General features: G+C 39.5%; 1 protein-coding gene across 1 annotated transcript in view; it reads right to left on the reverse strand.

Moving 5' to 3' along the window:
* Positions 1–4,404: 4,404 nt before the first annotated feature.
* LOC118423143 overlaps positions 4,405–17,257 on the reverse strand; it is a 46,449-nt gene continuing 33,596 nt past the window's right edge. The window contains exons 19-24 of the mRNA XM_035831149.1: positions 9,434–9,600; positions 8,824–8,933; positions 7,125–7,427; positions 6,118–6,280; positions 5,686–5,788; positions 4,405–5,404 (exon numbers count right to left, since the gene is read on the reverse strand). Coding sequence (XP_035687042.1) covers positions 5,211–5,404; positions 5,686–5,788; positions 6,118–6,280; positions 7,125–7,427; positions 8,824–8,933; positions 9,434–9,600 — 1,040 coding nt within the window. The 3' untranslated portion in view covers positions 4,405–5,210. The remainder of the gene's footprint in view (positions 5,405–5,685; positions 5,789–6,117; positions 6,281–7,124; positions 7,428–8,823; positions 8,934–9,433; positions 9,601–17,257) is intronic.

The raw sequence follows: 17,257 nt of genomic DNA on the forward strand, positions 1-17,257 counted from the left end.
ATGCCGTAGAATGCGGTCATGTTGCAGTTGGACTAGTTACAATACACTTAGAATCCACTTTCAATGCCATTCGACATTTCTTCACTTCGAATGTACCTTGACAGTTTTTAACATGTCAAAAACTTTCGGGCCAGCCAAAAGAACGGGCACAAATAGCTAGCTGGAATGCAGTATGAATTTCTGGAACACACTACGAATTGCCAGGAATAGAAAAGAATTTTAATTCTAACGGCATTCCGGCTCATTCTTGCCCTCGTGTGAAGGGGCTTTTATCAACATTATATGGATGGCGGGGTTCTTGACAAAGGTGCCCTTTAAGCACAATGAATTTCCGTTCTGCTTCATTTCGCAAAAGCAATGACCGCTATGGTTTGGCCACGTTGTTAGTGACAACATGGACGCAGTGGGCATGGGTTGAGGCAAGTGCAAGGGGAAGTGAAGCATAACAGCGTCCCCGCGATACGCACCATTGAGCAACAATGACACGTTTCAGAACAACCCCTACAGCAGTTTCTGTTAGGCATCGTGTACTGAGGAGCCGCACTGCCCATAAAACTAAGTCGCGCAAACACTGCAAACTTAATACAGCTGACTGGTAGCTGTGTTTCAATTACAAAAGTCCAGGCTGCCAGCACTTTCAAAATCCTAGATTATGGTTAGGCCCAGGACAAGGGGCATAGTCAATTAGCGTTCTTTTTATATGGACAGATTTACTATTCTACTGGTCTTTTTGTTCTGAAAGGGGTTGCAAAAGCTGATGAGGCGAAAATTAATGAGAGCAAGGATGTCATCCTTAAAATCTACTTGCTGTTGCCTTAATGCACAACCGTGCCACTTATAGCTTAGGACTGTGTACCTCCGACCAAGCGCGTGTTTGCCAAACTTTACCTGCTATTTGCTTTAGTTACAAACAAGCATTGAGATCAGTTCGGCCGGCTGAACGGGGATCACCGCTTAAAACACGCAGCCGATTATTTTTTGGCTCGGATCTCTTTTAGACTACACACTCGGAGTAAAACATGAATTAGACCCTAACTTTCATTTATTGATAAGATAATATTTTATACAAAAGAATACTGCCATCTCCAAAATCTCTGAAAGATTTGGTGTTATAAGTGAAGGAATTTAGCCTTTGAGAGGTAATTAATCGCGAAGTCATTTTAGACCGGAAAGCGCCACCTACCCATTGGTGGACAAAGTGCAATAGCAAAAGCAAAGTTTAACTTGACTTTTTTCTGACGCTTTGACTTGTCGGAAATACTCATTAGTCTGTCTTTTAGTTTGACTGATGGGTGTTCTTTGTGTGAATGTTGTCTTTGTCTAAATCGGAATATATCTCAGAGAATAGTCGGGAAAGGTATATGAGTACGTAAAAGACGCTAGGCACGACGAGGTTCATCCGTTTATTTCTATGAATTAAAAAATCGGTTATATAGAGGATGAAGCAAAGATTTGCTTGTCTGTATATCTATTTGCACAACGTCAAAATACATAAGAAATACCAAAAATAATGTATAAAAACAGGTGCAGCAGGAGGGGGAAACCTTTCACAGTTTGTGCTATGACCTCCTCCTAAGCAAAATTATACGGTCAGTAAAATCCATAAATAAGAAAGATTAACTTACACATGTGTTTTAATAATACAAGAAAAGATAATAAAGTAATAATAGTAATATGAATTGAAATATGATAATACTACTGTAAGCGACAAGGGTGGTTTATAAGATGGTTTTTTAAGGCACTTTTAAATGTAAGAAAGAAGAGGTTTTTTTTATATTTGTCTGATGGTTGTCCCGTATTGTGACACATCTGTATTTTACGGACTGCGCTAATGATATTCGGAAGAGAGAAGTATGTAGTTGATTTCCTTGCCTAGTATGATAGTGAACAAGTGAATTAGGGTTTAGAAAATTTTCCAATACATCGGAGACCTTGCTGGAATGGAAGTTAAACGTGAATATACTAATTTGCAACTTATTGGCATGTGCATATTTAATTTTTTTAATTTTAGATATAGAGGGGCTGTATGTGAGAGAAAGTCAGAGACAGTGGCTATTCGAGTACATTTTTTAGGGTTTAAGAGGGTGTAGGGTTCTACTTTATCGTCATGTTGACCATCCCAGCAGAAGAAAAAAAATATTCTGAAATCAGGCGATAATTAATGCGCGCGCTGATGTCATCCAAAAAATTTACTTGCTGTGGCCTAAAATGTTAATAAATGCAAATACACTTTCTAGTAGGTTGTTAATCTTTAACGACTGTAGTGTAATAGTGCAATGTTCTGAGTTATGCTATTGTGTTGCACTATGTGCAATGTTGCATTGCGTATACTTGTATACCCCTTGCTTGTTCGGCCACGTATGACCGACATGACCAAGAATATCTATTTCCTTATCTTTGAATAAAGAATACTTTACTATTTGTTGGAAGATAAGCGACAAAAGTTAAAAGAAAAAAGAAATCCCCGATCCCTTGTGGCCAGCGTTAGGTGTCTATACTGCCTTCTTAATAAGAGCAAACATATGAATGATTGATTTTGAGCAAATAAACAATGATGCAGCTGTTATTTTTTATTCGCCTATTCAGCAGGTAAACAATATCACAAGAGGGCTCTAGTAGGCTTCTTCGGTGTCAACTCTTAACTGAAAGACATCATGGGAAAATCTTACTGTTCTGTTGTGCATTAATGTAAAGATATACTTCATTAGATTGTGTCATAATGGAAGTAGGCATGAGCGATTTCTATATCTTTAGACAAATCCTATTCATTTGACTACTCTAGTAGCTAAATGTTAATGTGGTGACTTGCACACATATCTCCCATTAAATGAAACAAAACGATAACATTTTGACATGCAGATGTCTTTTATTCACACAAAAATCTACACACTACAATTACTCCATTTATCGAGGAAATTGCTTGAACACAGTCTTAGGTTCGTACACTGTGACGTATTGATGACGCAAGGCCTCTTGGCATTGTTGCTTATTACAACGATAATGTTACAGGTTTCCCTAGTAAAAGCTGCACATGATTTAAAGTTCAGTATAGTATGTAGTAGTTAATTTTTTCCTATTTCTTGATTATAGCAGTTTCAGAAAAGAATCAGCTGTCTTAAAGTATAAAACAGGGCCTGTTAGGTTGTGTAGCTAGTCAACATCTTTATCAACTCATAGCTTAGATCATGTACTTCATTATGTCGCCCTTATTGAAGCAATCACTTGAAATTACTAATTAAGAAACGTATTCGTAGGGTTTGCGTATTCTGTGAAGTAATACAAAAACGGCCAGAGTTGCTGACATTGTCTTTTTACCTTTTTCAAACGTGCATGTACCACAAAGACATTGTCCATTTTCAGTGTACAATGCTTCCAGCCCCTCTTATTTTTTTACAGAATATCCTATTAATAAAATAGTTTTTCTACCATACAGACGATCCTTACATAACAATAACGACCCATTATTATATTTACCTACTGGTAGTTTGTTTTGATGAAGTAAGAACAATCACAAATCCTACGAACACAACTTTAACAAATTTACTTGACTTCATATGATTATGGATCAGAATCTGGTCACTAAACACCTCTGGAGTAAAATATAAATTTTCTTATGTCTAGATGGTGTTCAAGCTGTGTTGCTATCTCTCTCTCTCTCTCTCTCTCTCTCTCTCTCTCTCTCTCTCTCTCTCTCTCTCTCTCTCTCTCTCTCTCTCTCCCCTTCTCTCTCACTACACTTAATTTTCTACATTTTGGATCAAATCAACACTGGATTGGATGATATATAAACAGGCCTGGTCAGTTAAAATTGTAGAGTTTTCATTAGCAGAATGTCTAGATAATGAGTACATTTTGAAGGATGACTAAGTTCTTCAGGAGTTGTAAGCCACACGTGTTTAACCATTTGCACATGAATTTTGTGGAACTAACATTCAAATTTATAGAACTGTGTTTTTTAAAATGAAATATAGAGTCGTATTGGTGTTTTCAGAATTAAGTAAATTTGATCCAGAATGCCATTCAAAATCTTCCTCAGAGCGCTATAAAATGTACGTTTACTTTGCACGATATCCTAAGAAAATTGGCAACTTGTGCAACATTTTTGAATGACCTTTAAAGCATGTGGTTTGCATTGTTAAAAACAATAAATCTGGTGTGACTTAAGACAATTTCTAAAATTAATATTTTTGAGAATTTTGATTCAAATATATATTGCCTTTTTTAAGCGAGCGGTGTCGTATAGAAAGTACTGAAGAAGTTTAATTGCATTTTGGCCTAATTTCCTATAGAGACGTCGACAATACGTCGTCGCAAAGCGTCATCCAAAAATGTTCCCAAGATGCCATTACAAACTTATTGCTTAGCAAAAACGTCTTGGTCTCTTAATTGAAACATGAGTAAAATTTCTGGATGAAATGTAGTTTTTTTAAGTACGTAAGGGCATTATTTAAAGCTATCCGGCTTGGATCCCCAATGCTGTAGTTAGTGCCAGCATGCAAGGGTGGTGACAATGAAACGAAAACAATCGTATTGTACTTTTTGGCATGGGTTGCCACATATATAATGTCACATTGGCGCACTAAAACCAGTATACACTGGCGCACTGAAAAAAAAAGATTTTGGGCCCGGCCACTTTAATATTTTTTGACACATCAATAAAGAGGCTTGATTGGCGTCACTTGATCGACAGTTGTGTAAAATATCAAACGTCAAAGGCAAAAAGAAGGCATGGCGAGTTTCGTACTAAGAACCTCTTGGTTCTGAGCCCAACAGCAGATAAGCCACACCGGCAACACACTGATCTTGAAATAAACAACTTGGTACTCAGGCTGCAATATACCTGCATGTTTTGTCATTTTTTGCACTCAGAAGTAACTTGTTTTATCCATTTCTACCGAAAATATATTACTAAAAGTTAATCCATCAAAATACATCCAGAAATTTCCTCAAAGTTTCCATTAATGATAGATTAACACAGAAAATAGTCTGGAATATAATACTCTTAGCTAAAACATTACGGGCTAATGTTTTGAACTTTATCAAAATACAAATGACGAATTGTGGCAACCTGTCAAAGATGTTGCCCGACTGGTTTTCACAAGGAATCGTTCAACCGTATTCAGAACTGAAGGCTGCAAGGCACATCACGGCATACTGACGTTAAAGGGTGTTAAACATAACACCAGCCTCGCTGGCCTCGTGGTTATCCCTTACTCCCCGTCTTCCGCCATGTTAGGCAGACCCTGGTAGGCCCACTCCTCACGGCGGGACCACTTCAGCACGATGGCGGCGCCCATCACGACAAGGGCGAGCGCCATCAGCCCTCCTCCTGCAGCCAGCATGGCCCAGGGTGCGTTTTGGTGGCCAGAGGCAGTCTCCTGGTCACTCGTCAGGCGCAGGGTTTCTGCAGGTAAAATCATCAATTAGTCAATTAAAGCAAATTGCTTTCATTTCTTTTCTCTAATTTTCTATATCTAAACCACGTCAATCATGTTCAACACTATTTTCTGATAGCCAACGTCTAAAGATTTATGCGTCTATAGATTGGACAGAAAAGGCATGGTTGCTTCTTACAGTTACATCGTGAGTTTTTAATTGCGTTGCAACATCTTAACACTATTATATTAGAACGCTGGTGTTGTCAAGAAAAAAAGTCAGTCAGTCATGTTAGAAAAAAACACGTACCTTCTTTGTCATCATCCAGAATGATTGGTCCCTGGTAAATCATGTGACGTCCCGTCATGTCGGTCTTCTCTCCAGTAGCTCTTTTACCCCTCTTGACGCAACCCTGGAGAAAACAATGATGTGTGATTAAGAAACAATCAAGGCCTATAGTAAAAAAGTGGACACTTAACGTCTTGGAATAAATAATATTTAAACTACATTTCTTCAATTTTCTGTTGCCTCATACGTTCAAATGCAATGTAAATTGTTTCCTTTGATGGCGTGTGTTTTTAAACATGTGACATGTGTGAGAATTAGAAGGCAAGCGCTCAGACCTGGATAGAGAGTGACATGCTTAGAACTCGAAAAAAATTAACAATCGGCCCTGAGGTAGGGCTGTCTACATTAGTCCTTACGCTTTTGATACTCGTTATGGTGAATTAGGAAACAAACCTGTGCGCAGCGAGACCTAGAATCAGCGCCGTCGCAGACCATCACTTCACAGTGCACATACACTGTCTTCAGGTCCTTGATAAAGCGGAACGCCTCAAAACCAAAGCGTTCCTTGCTGTGGTCGTTAATGTTGTAGTAATGCAGAGTGGAGTCAGAAGCACATCTGGAAAAAGAAAAAAAATAACAAAATAAAGAATAAGAATTAGTGATTGTCTTTCAAAGGGCTGTTTTTGCAGACAAGTGTATGGCTAATATCATGAGAGATAATCGATGACAATCATGGAGCTTCATCACATGATGACACATGGGGTCTGAATGAATACTATGTAAGGGCAGCATTAACATTATTCCGTTAGGTTTGATGCATTTCATCAAAGTGGTAAAGAAGTATAACCGTCATGAAATTATCTTTTGCGTAACGATGCACACCCCAGTTCTTCCGCGATTCCGGCAAAAAAAAAAAAGTAACGAAAGGGTTTCGAGGGTCTGGGTTTGAGTTGAATTTTTTTACAGTCTGCTGCGAAGTGATGTGTTTTTTTTGGGGGTTTGAAATGTGTTTGGGCCCGTGTCCACTTTCCTAATATCCATCCCCGTTGACTTTAAACCTTTGTCCTTGATTGCTTGTGTTGTTTAAGCGCAATTGTAATGCCGCGCGCCGTAGATAAATAATTTTACAACCTTGATCGTTTTTATCAAAAATTATTTCAATGGGCTCGTCCAACGCAAAAATGCACAATTTTGTGCATTATGTTTGACAGCAAAACATCATGTTTTTCACTCCAATTTACCGAAGTCAGGACGTTGAACAAACGAAACTCAGTTGGTCTTGTAGCTAGAAGGATATTCTCACCCAATACACAGTTACTTTGCTTCAGTATATATTTTGGAAGAGCAGGTTGTTAGACTTGAAGCTAGCTAGCTGTAAAACCCGAATGACACTGGGGGTACCCCCCTACCTCAAAGAACTCAGACTATCCAGAATAAGCTCAGCAGACATTACTACCTACCCGTCCTTGATGAGTTGATACTGCGGAGTGTCGTCGGGTCGAGGTGACATGGTAGCCTTACAGTTCAGTGCCAAGACGGAGAGTTTCTGCCCGTGCCCCTGTACCTCCAGCTGCATGTAGATGTGCTGTCGCATCCTGAGATGAATGGGATACTGACTACCCCGGTATGGATTCTGGTACTGATGTGTGGGAAACATGGAGAGACGGACCTCCAGCTGCCCGAACCCCTCCTCCGTAAAGTTCAGTCCACCCGGGATGGGCAGGAAGGTGGAGTCCACCCACTCCTGGCGCTCGTACTTGCATCTGTATGTGGATAATTACGTGCAAGTTTTATCCAAAAATATTTATGTTTTTTAAACTTCCGATAAACTATAATTATTGAAAGGTACGTACTTGCTGAATGTCAAATATTCTTCCTACGTAATGACATGGCACAATAGAATCAAAAGTAGCATTTTTGTTAGCTTTTGGAAGAATATGAGTAGATCATTTTTAAACGTTTTCGATACAAATAGGACAGGCAGTAGTGTAGAAAGCTACATCTAGCACTCTTAGCAAATTATTTATTCAATTGATATTTTATATTAGTACAGGTTTCAGGTAATGAAGTCAGATTACAAAATGTATTAACCCTATCCAGACTGGGGGAGGGGGGCTAAAAGTGTCCGCGCCAACTTTGACCTCCTATAGCTCCCAAACGGCTTGTGCTAGAACAACCAAACTTGGTGAGTTTTCCTAAAATATTGTTGGCAACAATTTAAAAAATAAACTGAGTAAGTTTGTGATTTTTCGTGTTGCCATGGCAACGGGTTTCTGAAAGGCAAATTTTACGAAAATCACTAATTTTGGTTTAAACAATGGGATTTCAAGATTTTCTTGCTAAACTAAACTTCTTTTCATATATCTTTAATATCTAACACATCTTAGTTAGACATTTATAAATAAATATTCATAAATTATGCTAATGAGATGACGTAATCGGTCAAAATCCAAGATGGCCGACAATATCATGATTTAAAGTATAACAAGCTTATTTTCACTCAGATTTCATCACTATGTGGTATTTTCTTACAGAAAACATTCATGTGAACGTTTTTAATCCATTTCCATGGGGTTTTAGCGTTATATATTGAAAAAAATGTATCTTGAAAAATTTAAGGTTGACAATCCAAGATGGCGGATAGCTAAACTACAGATGACGTCATTCTATGACGTCCTTTTGACATCGTTGCGTCGGCTTTTGACAACAGAAGTCTTATAACACTTAAATATTAATAAGAAAACTTTATTGGTAACGTTTTGAGTGAGTTATTTGGGTTTTTTTGAAATTCCCTTGTTTTACCCAAAAATTTCAATAAAGGCCGTCATTTTCCGTCCCAATGCCATAAAAATTTCGGGAATTTTAAAAATGGGGGGGCAAAACCCCCCCCGCAAATTTGGGGTTCGTCCAGTAACCCTTTTTAAAAATACGAACGGGGGGGTGGAATGAGCCCCCCCCCCCCCCCCCCCAGGCCAGGGAAGGCCAAAAAAGCCCAGTCTGGATAGGGTTAAAAGAGCAAAATTCTTAGAAGTGTGTTTAGATTTATTGGCGTAAGGATTGTAAATAATAATCATTAAAATATTACAAATCAAACACCGTTTAACTTGTGAATTTGCCAGAGAGCTGGCGTGATATTAAGAAATAAGATTTTGAACTTACTTTGAGGTGATCCAAATGTCGTCCTCTCGGGTGATGACCCCACTGTTTGGGTGGATACCTAGGATGTTGATTCTGTTCAGGAATGTGACGTACGTTGAGCCGAAGGTTGCCTGGCGAAAAATATGAATTAATTCTCATCTGTGTAATTGAATTTTATTGCCAAAAGCCAAAGCCAAATTGTTTTGCTTTAGAAAAATAGAATGCATTAAATGCCTCAACAGTACACATCTTGATACTAAATATGTAGTAAGTGCCGTTAGTTGTGGCATCACATTTCTGGTTATACTGCCTATCTGGTTATTCACACTACCTGAGTACAACAGAGGTAAAGGTCTGTACGGTAAATGTAGCGGGTGCCGTTAGTTATGGCACTACAGTTCTGGTTACAAGCTTATTAGTATACATTACCTGAGTGCCACAGCGGTACAGGTCTGTACGGAAAATGTAGTGGGTGGGGTTAGTTAAAGCACCACAGTTCTGGTTACACTGACCTTATTAGTACACATTACCTAGGTGCCAGAGCGGCACAGGTCTGTACGGAAAATGTAGTGAGTGCCGTTAGTTGTGGCACCACAGTTCTGGTTACACTGCCCTTATTAGTACACAATACCTGAGTTCCACAGCTGTACAGGTCTGTACGGAAAATGTAGTGGGTGCTGTTAGCTGTGGCACCACAGTTCTGGTCTGGCTTCCAGTGAAGACTGCCCTGGTCGATGTTAGTCAGTTGATCCTTGGGAATTGACAGCTCCATGTATTCATTGGTGCAGGTGGTAGAAGCTGTAGAAAAACACTGACATTGAGTCTAAATGTAAAAAAAATCATTCTAACAAGACAACTTTCTTAAAACACATTATTGACGTATGACAAAAGTTTAATAATTATATTTCCCGGCAAGGGAAACATATTGGTACGGCCTTTGCTATCCATGCACTCTGATTGCTCGTTTGTTCTGATCGGCAGCTGCAGCTTAAACTAGTTTATTACCTTTGCCAAGAAGGTTATGTTTTGGGTAGTTGTGTATGTGTGTATGTATGTATGTATGTTTGTTTCTATGTCTGTAGAAGACCATCATAACTCAAGAACGCCTGGATGGATTGTATTAATATTCGGTATGTGGGTAGGTCTTGTTGAGACCTGGAAACGATTAGATTCTGGGCCCCCTAGCGGCCAGTTACGGTACTGCAGCGGAACTTCCTGGTTTGATATTTCGAGTTCTGGACATGCTGCGGCAATGATTTTTAAGTGGTGGATAGCTCTTGATGTCGAGAGTAAGTGGTATAGGTTTGGGCCCCCTAGCAGCTTGTTAACTGGGAACTGCATGGCAGGTTTAGTGTCAGATTTTGAAAGGGAATAACTCAAGAAGGAGTTGACGGATTGTCATGATTTTTGGTATGTACATAGCTTAAGTAATGCTTCATATATTTACGTATCAATTATGCAAATTGGAATCTAATTTGCATAATTAATTATGAAATGGTCTAAACACGCTCAGGTCATTGCAACATGTGACATTTGTAAATGAGAAAGAGAAGAATATTAGTAGATATCTATCATGCAAAATAAAGACCTAGTTTGCATAATTACTGAGAAAATGCCATAATCCCATTATGGTAAATGGCGGAATTAATTACTTGTGGCATTCGATCGTATACGTCTGTTATTAGGGTGAAGGAGATGATAAAGTAATATGATTTATGCAAATTTCTACCATAACTGCATAATTAATTACAAAAACAATTAATACACCTGTTGTAACGGATAATTAATTTAAGTTCACCCTTTTTGCTGTAAGTTCATACTCGATTCATTGACTAAGGGCAAGGGGTATTTAAGAAATAAGGTAATACACAAATGAACTAGTCAATGTATGAAAAAGTAACATCCCTTCACACGGGAAACAGGGCTTTGCTTATTTCTGCCACCACATCTGGATCCTGTTTATGTACCTGTCAATCACATTGGTAAGACAAAGCTTCACTTGTCCAAAGTTGTATCCTCCGACAAAATACCCGGGTATCGAACTGTGCTTGCTTGTTGCTGTCAGAATCGTGCTTGGGGAGAGAGTACTACATACAAGAGCTCTACGGGCCGGACTGTTTTGTATTGTGAAGTGCCTAGGGCCACATGCACCTTATGGGCGATAGAAAAGCAGAATGAACATTATTTACAAGGTACGTCCACTTTGAGTTTTACTTCATTCTTTTACTAACGACTGTGCATGTGAGTCTATACTTGGTTAGCAATACATCTATAGAAAATGTGTGATGTCAGCATTGAAGATAGGTGGCAGAGGATGGCAGAGATTTGAGGACAGGCAAAACAGGAATTTGTTTTATTTGTAAAAGCAACAGAATTGAAAAGTCCCTTCCCGGGATCCCCTGACCTGCCCTGACCTCGTATATGCTGCCCCTGCAGGGGTGACACATCCAGGTCATGGAAGTGATTAATGATGGTGAACAGGGGCCTTGGAAGCTTTTCAGCTGTGAATTAGACAAGTGTCAACTTGCTTTAAAACTTGCAACAGTTATGTCTGTACTTCACTGTAGTTACTTGCATGGAATGTCATGGAGGTTATATTTACCTCCATGAAATGTCATGGAGGTTATATTTTACCCTGCGTACTTGTCTGTGTGTGTAAACAAAATAACTCATGAACGGTTGGGTGGATTGGTTCCATACTTGGTGTGTTGGTAGTGTGTGATGAAAGCTGGAAATGATTAGATTTTTGGGCCCCCTAGCTGCTCCCCTTGGTACCGCAGCGCAACTTCCGGTTTTGGTATCTCGGTGTTCTGAACATGCTATGGTCACGATTTTTGAGTATTAGATAGCTCTTGTGCTCAGGAAGAAATGACATAAGTTTGGGCCCCCTAGCATCTAGTTTTGGGATAGCAGGGGCATTTTTGTCAAAAACTTCTGAAGAGGATAATTCAAGACGGGAACAACGGATTTTCATGATTTCTGGTTTGTAGGTACTTTAGACAATGTTGTACAAAATAAAGTATTAATTATGCAAAATTGAATTGCATTTGCATAATTAATGAGCATATTCTATCATAGCAGTTTTTTTCTGTGTATCTTTCGTCCAGGACATGATATAGTCTTGCCATTTTGGTGATAGACAGCTTTTAGCGTCATGACAAAGTGGGGCAAGTTTCAGCCCCCTAACATTTAATTTAATTTTGAATTTTTCTGCAGGGGCATTTTGTCAAGACATTCAAAAGAGAATAACTGCAGAAAAGAATGATGGATTGCCATAATTTTAGGTAAGCAGGTAGCTTAGGCAAAGATGTTCATAATGATATACATGGTATGCAAATGAGGACTTTATTTGCATAGTTAAAGAGGAAATTGTATAATTCCATTATTTCAATAACTGGACTTCAATAAATGTAACACATGTACATTATGATAAGTGGTACATGAGCAGCTACCAAATATGCAAATGAGGAACTGATTTGCATAATATATGCAAAAATGGGAAATTCGCCTAATGATAATGATGGGAGTTTTATACTTGTGACATGTGTATGTTAGTCAGTGATGAACATCACCATGCATACATCATGTAAATGTGTAAGTCATTTGCATAAAATTAACAAAAGCTCTGAATATTTCATGGAGGTATGAGGTCGCCGATAATTTTGCATAATAGATATAATAATCTATCATAGCAGTTTTTCAACGTATCTCTTGTTCCGGACATGATACAGTCTTGACATTTTAGTGGTAGATAGCTTTCAACGTCATGACATGTGTCAGTGACAAGTTATCTTGTTTACACACAGACAGACAAACGCAGGGTAAAATATAACATCCATGACATTTCAAGGAGGTAATAAATGGGAGCATGAGAAAACCAGAGCTAAAGTTGAAACAGTACATTTTTATGAAATAAACACCTCTATTTTGATGTGATATTATGTAAAAGGCGTACAACATATATTTACCAATTGCTAATTTCCCAAAATCTACAACTATTGCACTACTTAAAGGAATATTATTCTATTCTTCTTTCCCATGTAAGACTTATTATGTACCATGTAACGGCTCATTTTATTTTTATTTGAAAACAGTCACTTGGGAAAAGTATCTGAGTCATTACATCAGGAACTACAGTATCATGTATGCCTCGGTCAAAGTTTAAAAGCGTAGAGCAAAAACGAAAACAGAGAGCTGCTTCCAGGAAGAGAAAAACAGCACACTTAACACCAGAAGATGCTGAGGCACAACGGGCATACAAGAAGGCAAAAATGCAGCAATACCGATCAAAAGAGACAAAAGTGACAACTAACGAACGACTTCCAAATATGAGGGCCTACAGGCACAGAAAGAGAAGAGCAGAAACACAAGAACCTACTCAGAAAAGACGTGCAGAAATGAGGCTATGCGAGAACAAAAGACGAAGAGAAGAAACCGAAGAGGCTACTCAGAAACGACGTGCAGATGTGAGGGCGAACATGCAGAAAAAAAGGAGAGAAGAAACCGAAGAGGCTACTCAGAAACGACGTGCAGATGTGAGGGCGAACATGCAGAAAAAAAAGAGAGAAGAAACCGAAGAGGCTACTCAGAAAAGACGTGCAGGAATGAGGGCGAACGCGAACCAAAGAAGAAGAGAAGAAACCGAAGAGGCTACTCAGAAACGACGTGCAGGAATGAGGGCGACCGCGAACCAAAGAAGAAGAGAAGAAACCGAAGAGGCTACTCAGAAACGACGTGCAGAAATGAGGGCGACCGCGAACAAAAGAAGAAGAGAAGAAACCGAAGAGTCTACTCAGAAACGACGTGCAGATGTGAGGGCGAACATGGAAAAAAAAAGGAGAGAAGAAACCGAAGAGGCTACTCAGAAACGGCGTGCAGCTAATAGAATTGAAATGCAACAAAGTAGAAAAAATAAGCAAAACAAAGAAATGACGATTGAAGAATGTGCCACCGCTTTCCACACTAAAATAGCAGACGGCCCAATTTATACCTGCATTTCCTGCTGTAGACTCCTCTACAGATGTACAGTCCTGGAGTTCAAGGCCAGTAACTATTCATCTAATCAGGTCATAGAGAAAATACTCAACTTTGGAAATGACATGAAAACTAATGGAAAATCTTGGATATGTAGGACTTGCCATTCAGCCCTTAAGCAAGGAAATGTTCCTACCCAATCGTGGATAAATGATATGGAACTTGATGTCATTCCGGACGAATTGAAAGATTTACAACCCCTAGAGCTCAGGCTAATTAGCCAAAGAATTGCATTCATGAAGATGGTGGGGCTGCCCAGAGGAGGTCAATAGGCCATCCACGGCAGTGCTGTCAACGTACCATCTAAGTTGCAGCCAGTAATATCCTTACTGCCCAGACTACCAGAATCAGCAGAAGTGGTTCCATTTAAGCTGAAAAGAAAACTTTGCTACAAAGGCCACTATATGCACCAATGCATTCGCCCCCCAGTGTGTAATGAAAGCACTACGATGGCTACAAGAGAACAATCCGCTGTATAGGGATATCTCTATTTGCAAAGACTGGGAAAGTCAGTGGAAAGACAGTGAAGGTGATTTGTGGGACGCAATGACAAACAATGTTCGTGAACAGAACATAGATGAAGGAGATCTCGAGAACACAGTTCATGACACAGGAAGCAGTTTGACTGCATGCCCTGCCTCTGTAACCACTTCATCTCTTGATGTTTACTATGCGACATTAGATTATTTGGCAAAAATGAGAAATTTGAAGATAAGGGATGTCCCACGTGATGGAAACTGTTTCTTCCATGCTATGTCATTGTGTCTCCGTACCGCTGGACTTCAAGTTGTCAGTGGACCAGAGATAAGAACACGCCTTGTAGATTACTTTAAAAGTACAGAGCACATAGATCTGTATTCCGGCTTCCACACATTTCCGGACAATATTGACACATTACGTGGAGACAATTCCATCTCACAACAGCATCAGCAATTTCAAGTCTATGTAGATGGGTTAAGAAGAGGAGAATGGGCTAACCACTTGGCAGTGAAAGGTGTCGCTGACATGCTGAAGGTGAACATTGAAGTCATAGCAGTCTCTTCAACACATTGCACACACACTATTCAGCCACAACAGGGAATTAGTCAGACTACCGTTACACTCGGACTCATGGGAGAGCTGCACTATGTTGCACTAGAGGAAGCTGAGGCTGAGGTAAGACTGGAGATGAGACAGGAGTTAGAAGACGAAGAGGATAGAGTCGCTGCTGAAGAAACATGTAAATTACGAGGTATTCCATATGACTCTCTACTGCAAGAGGAAGAAGTTGTGGATGGTGAGAGTACTTATTCTGTCGCACCGGGTGAACATCAGCGGCCATGCCCTTTCCTTACTGACGTACATTTTGAAGTCCTCGCAAATCCTGCAAAATATCCGTATGGTCATGGGGGATTCAGTGAGAAGCATCAGAAAGACATCACCATTAGAAGGTATTTCAATCAAAGGCTTTTACATGTTGACGGAAGGTTTGCAAGAGATATTGACTATCTCTTTGCTGCACAATACGCAGTTGAAGCAAAGCAAGTCAGCGATAATATACAGATATATTTGCGTCAGACACGAGGACATACATTTCAAGGTAGGAGGATCAATGCAGGGCTGATGAAGAACCAGAACACTATTGACCAGATGCTTCGCACAGACACAGCAGTCAAGTTCATGAAAAGCATTCGCGGTTCACCATCATTCTGGAACTCGGCCCTCTTAGACCTTCTTGGAATGGTAAGACAGCTTGGATTACCTACATTTTTCCTCACCTTGTCTGCAGCTGACATGCAATGGCCTGAAGTGATCCAAAGTATAGCGCATCAATATGGCAAACGCCTCACGGCAGACGACGTCAAGAACATGGGTTATGAGGAAAAATGTCATTGGCTACGCTGCAACCCTGTGACCGCTGCCCGTCAATTTAATCATCGTATTGATGCATTCTTCAAAGAGTTCATAGGAGGGAAGGCACACCCAATTGGATATCTTCAGGACTACATGATTCGCATTGAATTCCAAGCCAGGGGTTCACCGCATGCTCACAGTATCCTGTGGATAAAAGATGCCCCCCAAATTAATGTTGATTCCGATGAAGATGTTGTCAAGTTCATAAATGAACACATAACCTGTTCTATTCCAGAAGAAAATGACGAGGAATTGAGAAAGTTGGTGCTCTCCGTGCAGAAACACGGCCACTCAGCAACATGCAGACGAGAACAAAAATGCTGATTCCGATTTCCTCGTCCACCGAGCCAGGAGATGCTCATTGCTAGACAGAGTGAAGACCCAAATGCTGCAAACATTGAACGAGATTTAAAGATAAAAACAGAGATTCTAAAAAGTGTACGAGCAGTTATAGATAATAGTAATGTTGATGACAACATATCCTTGGATATTGTTCTTGAAAAGCAAATGTAGACCCAACCTTGTACCACAAAGTCTTACAGACAACGAGATCAGGCAAGGACATCGTCCTTAAACGTGAAGTATCTGAAACATCCATAAATCCATATAACCCTCACATTTTGCGGACATGGGCAGCTAGCATGGACGTCCAGTACATCCTTGACGTTTATGCGTGCATAATGTATATCACGAGCTACATGCTTAAGAGTAAATGTCTGTAAGGATCAAACAATGGTGGCAAAGGTCAAAAAATCGATTTGGCTCATATTTTGCACAGTGATAGTACTTGGTCCACAACCCCTCAAAATAGCTTTCTTTTAGATCAAAACTCCTTGTTGCCATGGTAACGGGCCAACAAAGTTTTCTGGCCATTTTCCCCAATTTCCGCATCTCAAAAACACGGAAATCGGCATACTTTACGGAATTGTCACGCCAACACCTTTTATTGTATCGTCAAAACAAAACAAGATCTGAATAGACCAACATTTTGGCATTTTAGAAATTGTTGTGAAATTTCCAACGAGACAAAATTGAGTTCTTGGGCAGCATCAAAACAATACAATGTTTCAAGCTTCAAAATAACGTAATTTTTGGCCCAACTTTGTAACGCCATAAGTGCCGAGCTGGTAATTTTTTTGACTTGAAATTTGTACCCTGTATAGATGATTGATATATCTATCATATACATTGTTGCAAAGTTTGGGGTCTTGTTTGGTTGTCACGTGGTTGTCCTCGAAAGTAGGCCAGTTTTTGCGTTTGACGAAAATTGTGAATTTTAGCCATGTTCAAAGTACTACATGTGACAAAATAAAACAGAATTCTAACTCAACTTCTTGTCAAAGAGAGATCTATGTATTGTCTATTTAATAAATGCTTGAAGAATTTTAGATCGTTTTAGATGACGTTTAGTCACGTGGTAGTCCCTGGAAGTAGGCCACTTTTTTTGCGTTTGGCAAAATTTTGAATTTTAGCCATGTTCAAAGGGTTTTCTGTGACAAAATGAATTTGAATTCTGATTCAACTTCTT

This window comes from Branchiostoma floridae, chromosome 9 (genome assembly GCF_000003815.2).
Source record: "Branchiostoma floridae strain S238N-H82 chromosome 9, Bfl_VNyyK, whole genome shotgun sequence".
Classification (NCBI taxonomy): domain Eukaryota; kingdom Metazoa; phylum Chordata; class Leptocardii; order Amphioxiformes; family Branchiostomatidae; genus Branchiostoma; species Branchiostoma floridae.